The 13,350-nt window shown below is 51.6% G+C and overlaps 1 protein-coding gene across 1 annotated transcript in view; it reads right to left on the reverse strand.

Moving 5' to 3' along the window:
- Positions 1–13,350, reverse strand: part of efcc1 (EF-hand and coiled-coil domain containing 1) — a 77,117-nt gene that overhangs the window by 53,516 nt on the left and 10,251 nt on the right. Inside the window, exons 3-6 of the mRNA XM_064967365.1 lie at positions 2,221–2,386; positions 2,097–2,157; positions 1,914–1,980; positions 1,379–1,595 (exon numbers count right to left, since the gene is read on the reverse strand). Coding sequence (XP_064823437.1) covers positions 1,379–1,595; positions 1,914–1,980; positions 2,097–2,157; positions 2,221–2,386 — 511 coding nt within the window. The remainder of the gene's footprint in view (positions 1–1,378; positions 1,596–1,913; positions 1,981–2,096; positions 2,158–2,220; positions 2,387–13,350) is intronic.

Here is a 13,350-nt window from a genome sequence, read left to right on the forward strand (position 1 = left end):
CGCTATACACCAAGTCACTTGGCTCTGTCATAACCTCACATGGTCTCTCCTATCATTGCTATGCAGACGACACACAATTAATCTTCTCCTTTCCCCCTTCTGATGACCAGGTGGCGAATCGCATCTCTGCATGTCTGGCAGACATATCAGTGTGGATGACGGATCACCACCTCAAGCTGAACCTCGGCAAGACGGAGCTGCTCTTCCTCCCGGGGAAGGACTGCCCGTTCCATGACCTCGCCATCACGGTTGACAACTCCGTTGTGTCGTCCTCCCAGAGCGCTAAGAACCTTGGCGTGATCCTGGACAACACCCTGTCGTTCTCAACCAACATCATGGCGGTGGCCCGTTCCTGTAGGTTCATGCTCTACAACATCCGCAGAGTACGACCCTGCCTCACACAGGAAGCGGCGCAGGTCCTAATCCAGGCACTTGTCATCTCCCGTCTGGATTACTGCAACTCGCTGTTGGCTGGGCTCCCTGCCTGTGCCATTAAACCCCTACAACTCATCCAGAACGCCGCAGCCCGTCTGGTGTTCAACCTTCCCAAGTTCTCTCACGTCACCCCGCTCCTCCGCTCTCTCCACTGGCTTCCAGTTGAAGCTCGCATCCGCTACAAGACCATGGTGCTTGCCTACGGAGCTGTGAGGGGAACGGCACCGCAGTACCTCCAGGCTCTGATCAGGCCCTACACCCAAGCAAGGGCACTGCGTTCATCCACCTCTGGCCTGCTCGCCTCCCTACCATTGAGGAAGTACAGTTCCCGCTCAGCCCAGTCAAAACTGTTCGCTGCTCTGGCCCCCCAATGGTGGAACAAACTCCCTCACGACGCCAGGACAGCGGAGTCAATCACCACCTTCCGGAGACACCTGAAACCCCACCTCTTCAAGGAATACCTAGGATAAGATAAGTAATCCTTCTCACCCCCCCTTAATGATTTAGATGCACTATTGTAAAGTGGCTGTTCCACTGGATGTCAGAAGGTGAATTCACCAATTTGTAAGTCGCTCTGGATAAGAGCGTCTGCTAAATGACTTAAATGTAAATGTAATATCAACCTCCAGCAGGTTGTTTAGTTCCCAGTCTTTCATATCAACCTCCAGCAGGTTGTTTAGTTCCCAGTCTTTCATATCAACCTCCAGCAGGCTGTTCAGTTCCCAGTCTTTCATATCAACCTCCAGCAGGCTTTGCCTCCTCCTCTATTCTTTAATTCATTTTACACCAGAACCAACAGTCCTCAGAATGCTGACAACGAACTGAGAGTCAAAACATCATGTATGCCGTATTTTGGTTGTTCACGTCAGTGGCTCCAGTTGTACCAGTTGTAGCTCAACACACATGTTCTGCTTTGAGTGTGTGTACGTGCATGTGTGTGTACCTGGCCCATGTCCATCTGTAACTGTTGTGCCTGGGTCTCCTTCTGCTCCAACTTTTTATTCAGCCTCGTCACCTTCTCTAAGAGCTCTACCACTGCACTCCTCCTCTCCTCACTCCTCTCCTCCTCCTCCTCCTCTCCTCCTCCTCTTGTGCTCTCCTCACTCCTCCTGGAACCACTGAATTGGGACAGCAGGTTCTTCATAGCCTTGTCATCACACCTAAGGAACAGGAGAGACAGAGGCAGGTAAATTATATACAGGTTAGGGTTATGGGCCCCATTTTTCACGTAAACATGTGTGTGTGTGAGAGGTTAATGCGTGTGTGTGCATACCTATGTGTGAGTGCATGTGTCTTTGCGTCTGTGTGTGTGCTTCTCTCTCCGTGTGTGTATGTGTGTGTGTGTGTGTGTGTGTGTGTGTGTGTGTGTGTGTGTGTGTGTGTGTGTGTGTGTGTGTGTGTGTGTGTGTGTGTGTGTGTGTGTGTGTGTGTTTGTGTGTGTGTGTGCATTATCCTGTGTATGTGTGTGTACTGTGTACCTGTCTCCGCAGCAGGACAGTCTGGTGAGGATCCTCTTCATTTCGTCCACCTGTCTCTGTTGTTCACCTGTCCCCAACACACACCAACATTAATTAACATTAATTAATACACACGTTTACATTTAACACATGTTCATGTGAAAAGCCATCCCAAACATGCACACACACTAAACCTGTTCTCACCTGTCCACTTTTCCTCGTCGTCGTCTGATGCTGCCTGGCCTTCTACTGACCGGAACAACTGCTCCTGACCTGGAGGACAGAACACACACATTAACACACACAGACGTCTGAAAAACAAACAAACCCCTCGTGGTGTCTTACTGTTATCTGGAGTTGTCTCAGAGCGGCCGGTGGGGGACCGGCGGTCCTGTTGGTTGTCTAGGCAACACCTCTGGACTGGTCCGCAGGCTCCGCCTACCTGCTTATTTGCCCTTGTGCACCCTGAGAGCTGTAATTTAGACACCTCCGACCTGAGAGAGAACAGTCAAAGAGATATAATATATATACAGAACAAAAATATAAATGCAACATGCAACAATTTCTAAGATTTTACTGAGTTACAGTTCATATAAGTAAATCACTCAATTGAAATAAATTCATTAGGCTGTAATCTATGGATTTCAGATGACTGAGAATACAGATATGCATCTGTTGGTCACAGATAACTTTAGAAAAGGTAGGGGTAAAGATCAGAAAACCAGTCGGTATCTGGTGTGATCACCATTTGTCTCTTGCAGCACGACACATCTCCTTCTCATATTGATCAGGCTGTTGATTGTGGCCTGTGGAATGTTGTCCCACTCCACTTCAATAGCTGTGGGAAGTGCTGGAAGTGGTGGGAACTGGAACACTCTGTCGTACACGTCGATCCAGAGCATCCCGAACATGCTCAATGGGTGACATGTCTGGTGAGTATGCAGGCCATGGAAGAACTGGGACATTTTCAGCTTCCAGGAATTGTGTACAGATCTTTGTGACATGGGTCCATGCATTATCATGCTGAAACATGAGGCGATGGCGGCGGATGAATGGCACAACAATGGGCCTCAGGATCTTGTCACAATATCTCATTAAAATTGCCATCAATAAAATGCAATTGTGTTTGTTGTCCATAGCTTATGCCTGCCCATACCATAACCCTGAGGCACTCTGTTCACAACGTTGATATCAGCAAACCACTCGCACGACGCCATAAATGCTGTTTGCCATCTGCCCTGTACAGTTGAAACCAGGATTCATCCGTGAAGTGCACACTTCTCCAGCGTGACAGTGGCCATCGAATGTGAGAATTTGCCCAATGAAGTCGGTTACGACGCAAACTACATTCAGGTCAAGACCCTGGTGAGGACAACGAGCACCCAGATGAACTTCCCTGAGACGGTTTCTGACAGTTTGTGTGTGAAATTCTTCAGTTGTGCAAACCCACAGTTTCATCAGCAGTCTGGGTGGCTGGTCTCAGACGATCCCGCAGGTGAAGAAGACAGACGTGGAGGTCCTGGGCTGGAGTAGTTACACGTGGTCTTTGGTTGTGAGGCAGTTTGAACATACTGCAAAATTCTCTAAAATGATGTTGGAGGAGGCTTATGGTAGAGAAATTAACATTCATGGAGATTCCTGCAGTCAGCATGCCATTTGTACGTTCCCCCAAAACTCATTGCGTTGTGTGACAAAACAGCACATTGTGCACCTGTGTAATGATCATGCTGTTTCATCAGCTTCTTGATATTCCACACCTGTCAGATAATGCTCACTAACAGGGATGTCAACACATTTTGTGCATATGGATCATTTCTGGGATCTTTTATTTCAGTTCATAAAACATGGAACCAATACTTTACGCGTTGCGTTTATATTTTTGTTCAGTATAAATATACACAGTGTAAATATATTCTGATTCTATTGCCACTTAGAATCAGGCTAGTACCTGCAGCTAAACAGATCTCCATGGAGCCATGGACCACCAAAGGCCCATTAGTACCTGCAGCTAAACAGATCTCCATGGAGCCATGGACCACCAAAGGCCCATTAGTACCTGCAGCTAAACAGATTTCCATGGAGCCATGGACCACCAAAGGCCCATTAGTACCTGCAGCTAAACAGATCTCCATGGAGCCATGGACCACCAAAGGCCCATTAGTATCTGCAGCTGAACAGATCTCCATGGAGCCATGGACCACCAAAGGCCCATTAGTACCTGCAGCTAAACAGATCTCCATGGAGCCATGGACCACCAAAGGCCCATTAGTACCTGCAGCTAAACAGATCTCCATGGAGCCATGGACCACCAAAGGCCCATTAGTACCTGCAGCTAAACAGATCTCCATGGAGCCATGGACCACCAAAGGCCCATTAGTATCTGCAGCTAAACAGATCTCCATGGAGCCATTGACTTACCACAGGCCCATTGGGCACAGTGAAGGAGAAAACAGTGACATTTTTCTTGTACAGAACAAGAGCTCCGTATACACTGACACAATCAATCCAAGACATTGCCTGACATCAGAGAGGGTATTCCGTAACATGAGCATCTACAATCACCATCATCCATTAATAGGAGCTGTGATATACTTAGCTCTTTATAGGGCTGCCTGTGATATACTGTAGCGAGCTAGTTGATCTGGGTGGAGTACTATAATTGGGATAAGGTTTTCATCTTTAGTTGAAGGCGTTTTAGAAACTTTGTCTACTAGAATAGTTTTGCTGAGGAAGACTGAGAGTTGTGAGGTTAAAAACAATGACATGAACTGGATCAAACTGAAAACCAGGAGAACACACAGACAACATGATGGTCAATCCAACTGTCCATAAGGCTCTGTTTTAGTCTAACATGAAAACAACTTATCCAGCTAAAAACCATTTAACCATCTAGTTGTTTTTCTTTACATTTAAACTACAAATTCAAAGTGTCTTACTCAGAACACATTCCCACTACAGTTCTCTAGCAGATCTATCATTCAGCATTTATTTACATTTTCCAGTTCTTTCTCTTTCTCTCTCTCTCTCTCCTTCTGTCTGGTGTTCTGTGTCGGAGGAAATCCGATAGGGGGCCTGGGAGAATCACTGTAAGTGTTTCCAGATGTCAACGTCCTGCCGCGTGTGTGTGTGTGTCGGTGGGTGTGCATGTGTGTGTCTTGCCAAGAACAAAATCAGAGAAAGCTGTTTCTCAGAAGCTTGGATATACAGCCTCTAGCCAGTAACCCAGCAAGCCAGTTACCCAGCAAGCCAGTTACCCAGCCAGACAGTAACCCAGCAAGCCAGTAACCCAGCCAGATAGTTACCCAGCAAGCCAGTTACCCAGCCAGATAGTTACCCAGCAAGCCAGTAACCCAGCCAGATAGTTACCCAGCCAGATAGTTACCCGGCCAGATAGTTACCCAGCAAGCCAGTTACCCAGCCAGATAGTTACCCAGCCAGATAGTTACCCAGCAAGCCAGTTACCCAGCCAGATAGTTACCCAGCAAGCCAGTAACCCAGCCAGATAGTTACCCAGCAAGTCAGTTACCCAGCCAGATAGTTACCCAGCCAAATAGTTACCCAGCCAGATAGTTAACAGCAAGCCAGTAACCCAGCCAGATAGTTACCCTGCAAGCCAGTTACCCAGCCAGATAGTAACCCAGCCAGATAGTTACCCAGCAAGCCAGTTACCCAGCCAGATAGTTACCCAGCAAGCCAGTAACCCAGCCAGATAGTTACCCAGCCAGATAGTTACCCAGCAAGCCAGTAACCCAGCCAGATAGTTACCCAGCAAGCCAGTAACCCAGCCAGACAGTTACCCAGCAAGCCAGTAACCCAGCCAGACAGTTACCCAGCAAGCCTGTAACCCAGCCAGATAGTTACCCAGCAAGCCAGTAACCCAGCCAGACAGTTACCCAGCAAGCCAGTAACCCAGCCAGACATTACCAAGCCAGACAGTAACCCAGGCAGCCAGTAACCCAGCCAGACAGTTACCCAGCAAGCCAGTAACCCAGCCAGACAGTTACCCAGCAAGCCAGTAACCCAGCCAGACAGTTACCCAGCAAGCCAGTAACCCAGCCAGACATTACCAAGCCAGACAGTTACCCAGGTAGCCAGTAACCCAGCAAGACAGTTACCCAGCAAGCCAGTAACCCAGCCAGACATTACCAAGCCAGACAGTTACCCAGGTAGCCAGTAACCCAGCAAGACAGTTACCCAGCAAGCCAGTAACCCAGCCAGACAGTTACCCAGCCATCCAGCCAGTAACAAGGCCAGACATTTACCCAGACAGACAGTTACCCAGCCAGCCTGTAACCCAGCCAAACTGCCAGACAAGTACCCAGCCAGACAGCCTGTAACACAGCCAGACAGTTACCCAGCCAGCCAGCCTGTAACAGAGCCAGACAGCCCAACAGTAACACAGCCAGACAGTTACCCAGCCAGCCAGTTACCCAGCCAGACAGTTACCCAACCAGCCAGCCTGTAACACAGCCAGACAGTTACCCAGCCAGCAAGCGTGTAACCCAGCCAAACAGACAGACAGTTACCCAGCCAGCCAGTATCCCAGCCAAACAGCCAGGCAGTTACCCAGCCTGCCATCCAGTAACACAGGCAAATAGCCAACCTGCCAGATCAATCATTCAGCATTTATTCATGGTGACTCCTTGCTGTCCCCAGTCCACCTGGCCGTGCTGTTGCTCCAGTTTCAACTGTTCTGCCTTATTATTATTCGACCATGCTGGTCATTTATGAACATTTGAACATCTTGGCCATGTTCTGTTATAATCTCTACCCGGCACAGCCAGAAGAGGACTGGCCACCCCACATAGCCTGGTTCCTCTCTAGGTTTCTTCCTAGGTTTTGGCCTTTCTAGGGAGTTTTTCCTAACCACCGTGCTTCTACACCTGCATTGCTTGCTGTTTGGGGTTTTAGGCTGGGTTTCTGTACAGCACTTTGAGATATCAGCTGATGTATGAAGGGCTATATAAATACATTTGATTTGATTCAAATGTTCCAGTTCTTTCTCTTTCTCTCGCTCTCTCCTTTCATCTGGTGTTCTGTGTCAGAGGAAATACTGGGAGAATCCAGATGTCAACGTCCTGCCGTGTGTGTGTGTTGGTTAGTGTATGTGTCTTGTCAAGAACAAAATCAGAGAAAGCAGTTTCTCAGCAGCTTGGCTATACAAACACCAGTCTGTAACACAGCCAGACAGTTACCCAACCATCCAGCCAGCCAGTCTGTAACAGAGCCAGACAGTTACCCAGCCAACCAGCGAGTAACCCAGCCAGACAGTTACCCAGCCAGTAACCCAGACAGACAGTTACAAAGCCACCCAGCCAGTAACCCAGACAGACAGTTACCAAGCCACCCAGCCAGTAACCCAGCCAGACAGTTACCCAGCCACCCAGCCAGTAACCCAGACAGACAGTTACCCAGCCACCCAGCCAGTAACCCAGCCAGACAGTTACCCAGCCACCCAGCCAGTAACCCAGCCAGACAGTTACCCAGCCACCCAGCCAGTAACCCAGACAGACAGTTACCAAGCCACCCAGCCAGTAACCCAGACAGACAGTTACCCAGCCACCCAGCATGTAACCCAGCCAGACAGTTACCCAGCCACCCAGCCAGTAACCCAGACAGACAGTTACCCAGCCACCCAGCCAGTAACCCAGACAGACAGTTACCAAGCCACCCAGCCAGTAACCCAGACAGACAGTTACCCAGCCACCCAGCCATTAACCCAGACAGCCAGCATGTAATTTTGCTTACCTATTGTTTACCTAATACATTTTTTGCACTATTGGTTAGAGCCTGTAAGTAAGCATTTCACTGTAAGGTTACCCTGCCAGCCAACAACAGGGTTTGGACCAGGCTGTAGGATCAGCCACAGTACAGAAACAGCCTGACTCTATACTGTGAGGGGGGAGGGGGGGGGGGTGGCCTCTATAAGAGTCTGTTTGGGAAGCCACCACCACCACTACACCAGGCTCCTATAGGGGCCACCCCACCACCACCCCTCCACCTCTACACCAGACTCCTATAGAGGACACCCCAACACCTCTACACCAGACTCCTATAGAGGCCACCCCACCACCTCTACACCAGACTCCTATAGAGGACACTCCACCACCACTACACCAGACTCCTATAGAGGCCACCCCACCACCACCCCTCCACCTCTACACCAGACTCCTATAGAGGACACCCCAACACCTCTACACCAGACTCCTATAGAGGCCACCCCACCACCTCTACACCAGACTCCTATAGAGGACACTCCACCACCACTACACCAGACTCCGATAGAGGCGACACCACCACCACTACACCAGACTCCTATAGAGGCCACCCCAACACCACCACTACACCTCGACACCAGACTACTATAGAGTCTACCCCAACACCACGACACCAGACTTCTATAGAGGCCACCCCACCACCTATACACCAGACTCCTATAGAGGCCACCCCAACACCACTACACCAGACTCCTATAGAGGCTACCCCAACAACACTACACCAGACTCCTATAGAGGCCACCAAAACCACTACACCAGACTCCTATAGAGGCTACCCCAAAACCACTACACCAGACTCCTATAGAAGGCACCCCACCACCACCACACTGGACTGCTATAGGGGCAACCCCACCACCACTACACCAGACTCCTATAGAGGACACCCCAACACCTCAACACCAGACTCCTATAGAGGAAACTCCACCACCACTACACCAGACTCCTATAGAGGCCACCCCACCACCACTACTCCAGACTACTATAGAGGCCACCTCATCACCTCTACACCAGACTCCTATAGAGGCCACCCCACCACCACTACTCCAGACTACTATAGAGGCCACCCCACCACCACTACTCCAGACTACTATAGAGGCCACCCCACCACCACTACTCCAGACTACTATAGAGGACACCCCACCACCTCTACACCAGAATCCTATAGAGGAAACTCCACCACCACTACACCAGACTCCTATAGAGGCCACCACATCAGCTCTACACCAGACTCCTATAGAGGCCACCCCACCACCACTACTCCAGACTACTATAGAGGCCACCTCATCACCTCTACACCAGACTCCTATAGAGGCCACCCCACCACCACTACTCCAGACTACTATAGAGGCCACCCCACCACCACTACTCCAGACTACTATAGAGGCCACCCCACCACCACTACACCAGACTCCTATAGAGGCCACCCCATCACCTCTACACCAGACTCCTATAGAGGACACTCCACCACCACCCCACCACCACTACTCCAGACTACTATAGAGGCCACCCCACCACCACTACTCCAGACTACTATAGAGGCCACCCCATCACCTCTACACCAGACTCCTATAGAGGACACTCCACCACCACCCCACCACCACTACTCCAGACTACTATAGAGGCCACCCCACCACCACTACTCCAGACTCCTATAGAGGCCACCCCACCACCACTACTCCAGACTACTATAGAGGCCACCCCACCACCACTACTCCAGACTACTATAGAGGCCACCCCACCACCACTACACCAGACTCCTATAGAGGCCACCCCACCACCACTACTCCAGACTACTATAGAGGCCACCCCACCACCACTACACCAGACTACTATAGAGGCCACCCCACCACCACTACTCCAGACTACTATAGAGGCCACCCCATCACCTCTACACCAGACTCCTATAGAGGACACTCCACCACCACCCCACCACCACTACTCCAGACTACTATAGAGGCCACCCCACCACCACTACTCCAGACTACTATAGAGGCCACCCCATCACCTCTACACCAGACTCCTATAGAGGACACTACACCACCACCCCACCACCACTACTCCAGTCTACTATAGAGGCCACCCCACCACCACTACTCCAGACTCCTATAGAGGCCACCCCAACACCACTACTCCAGACTACTATAGAGGCCACCCCACCACCACTACTCCAGACTACTATAGAGGCCACCCCACCACCACTACTCCAGACTACTATAGAGGCCACCCCACCACCACTACTCCAGACTACTATAGAGGCCACCCCACCACCACTACTCCAGACTACTATAGAGGCCACCCCACCACCACTACTCCAGACTCCTATAGAGGCCACCCCACCACCACTACTCCAGACTACTATAGAGGCCACCCCACCACCACTACTCCAGACTACTATAGAGGCCACCCCACCACCACTACTCCAGACTACTATAGAGGCCACCCCACCACCACTACTCCAGACTACTATAGAGGCCACCCCACCACCACTACTCCAGACTACTATAGAGGCCACCCCACCACCACTACACCAGACTCCTATAGAGCCACCCCTTCACCTCTACACCAGACTCCTATAGAGGACACTCCACCACCACCCCACCACCACTACTCCAGACTACTATAGAGGCCACCCCACCACCACTACTCCAGACTACTATAGAGGCCACCCCATCACCTCTACACCAGACTCCAATAGAGGCCACAACACCACCACCCCTCCACCTCTACACCAGACTACTATAGAGGCCACCCCACTCTCACCCCTCCACCAGCCTCCTATAGAGGCTATCCCAACACCACTACACCAGACTCCTATAGAGGCTACCCCAACACCACTACACCAGACTCCTATAGAGGCTACCCCAACACCACTACACCAGACTCCAATAGAGGCCACAACACCACCACCCCTCCACCTCTACACCAGACTCCTATAGAGACCACCCCACCCTCACCCCTCCACCAGCCTCCTATAGAGGCTACCCCAACACCACTACACCAGACTCCAATAGAGGCCACCACACCAGCGCTTCAGCAGACTCATATAGAGGCCACCCCAACACCACTACACCAAACTCCTATAGAGGCCACCCCACCACCACCCCTCCACCTCTAAACCAGACTCCTATAGGGTCTACCCCAACACCACTACACCAAACTCCTATAGAGGCTACCCCAACACCACTACACCAAACTCCTATAGAGGCTACCCCAACACCACTACACCAGACTCCGATAGAGGCCACCACACCACCACCCCTCCACCTCTACACCAGACTCCTGTAGAGACTACCCAAACACCACTACACCAGACTCCTATAGGGCCACCCCACCACCACTACACCAGACTCCTATAGAGGCCACCCCACCACAACTACACCAGACTCCTATTGACACCACACCACCACTACACCAGAATCCTATAGAGGCTACCCCAACAACACTACACCAGACTCCTATAGAGGCCACCAAAACCACTACACCAGACTCCTATAGAGGCTACCCCAAAACCACTACACCAGACTCCTATAGAAGGCACCCCACCACCACCACACTGGACTGCTATAGGGGCAACCCCACCACTCCTATAGAGGACACTCCACCACCACCCCACCACCACTACTCCAGACTACTATAGAGGCCACCCCACCACCACTACTCCAGACTACTATAGAGGCCACCCCATCACCTCTACACCAGACTCCTATAGAGGACACTCCACCACCACCCCACCACCACTACTCCAGACTACTATAGAGGCCACCCCACCACCACTACTCCAGACTCCTATAGAGGCCACCCCACCACCACTACTCCAGACTACTATAGAGGCCACCCCACCACCACTACTCCAGACTACTATAGAGGCCACCCCACCACCACTACACCAGACTCCTATAGAGGCCACCCCACCACCACTACTCCAGACTACTATAGAGGCCACCCCACCACCACTACACCAGACTACTATAGAGGCCACCCCACCACCACTACTCCAGACTACTATAGAGGCCACCCCATCACCTCTACACCAGACTCCTATAGAGGACACTCCACCACCACCCCACCACCACTACTCCAGACTACTATAGAGGCCACCCCACCACCACTACTCCAGACTACTATAGAGGCCACCCCATCACCTCTACACCAGACTCCTATAGAGGACACTACACCACCACCCCACCACCACTACTCCAGTCTACTATAGAGGCCACCCCACCACCACTACTCCAGACTCCTATAGAGGCCACCCCAACACCACTACTCCAGACTACTATAGAGGCCACCCCACCACCACTACTCCAGACTACTATAGAGGCCACCCCACCACCACTACTCCAGACTACTATAGAGGCCACCCCACCACCACTACTCCAGACTACTATAGAGGCCACCCCACCACCACTACTCCAGACTACTATAGAGGCCACCCCACCACCACTACTCCAGACTCCTATAGAGGCCACCCCACCACCACTACTCCAGACTACTATAGAGGCCACCCCACCACCACTACTCCAGACTACTATAGAGGCCACCCCACCACCACTACTCCAGACTACTATAGAGGCCACCCCACCACCACTACTCCAGACTACTATAGAGGCCACCCCACCACCACTACTCCAGACTACTATAGAGGCCACCCCACCACCACTACACCAGACTCCTATAGAGCCACCCCTTCACCTCTACACCAGACTCCTATAGAGGACACTCCACCACCACCCCACCACCACTACTCCAGACTACTATAGAGGCCACCCCACCACCACTACTCCAGACTACTATAGAGGCCACCCCATCACCTCTACACCAGACTCCAATAGAGGCCACAACACCACCACCCCTCCACCTCTACACCAGACTACTATAGAGGCCACCCCACTCTCACCCCTCCACCAGCCTCCTATAGAGGCTATCCCAACACCACTACACCAGACTCCTATAGAGGCTACCCCAACACCACTACACCAGACTCCTATAGAGGCTACCCCAACACCACTACACCAGACTCCAATAGAGGCCACAACACCACCACCCCTCCACCTCTACACCAGACTCCTATAGAGACCACCCCACCCTCACCCCTCCACCAGCCTCCTATAGAGGCTACCCCAACACCACTACACCAGACTCCAATAGAGGCCACCACACCAGCGCTTCAGCAGACTCATATAGAGGCCACCCCAACACCACTACACCAAACTCCTATAGAGGCCACCCCACCACCACCCCTCCACCTCTAAACCAGACTCCTATAGGGTCTACCCCAACACCACTACACCAAACTCCTATAGAGGCTACCCCAACACCACTACACCAAACTCCTATAGAGGCTACCCCAACACCACTACACCAGACTCCGATAGAGGCCACCACACCACCACCCCTCCACCTCTACACCAGACTCCTGTAGAGACTACCCAAACACCACTACACCAGACTCCTATAGGGCCACCCCACCACCACTACACCAGACTCCTATAGAGGCCACCCCACCACAACTACACCAGACTCCTATTGACACCACACCACCACTACACCAGAATCCTATAGAGGCTACCCCAACAACACTACACCAGACTCCTATAGAGGCCACCAAAACCACTACACCAGACTCCTATAGAGGCTACCCCAAAACCACTACACCAGACTCCTATAGAAGGCACCCCACC

The sequence above is a fragment of the Oncorhynchus masou genome, chromosome 6 (genome assembly GCF_036934945.1).
Source record: "Oncorhynchus masou masou isolate Uvic2021 chromosome 6, UVic_Omas_1.1, whole genome shotgun sequence".
Lineage (NCBI taxonomy): Eukaryota > Metazoa > Chordata > Actinopteri > Salmoniformes > Salmonidae > Oncorhynchus > Oncorhynchus masou.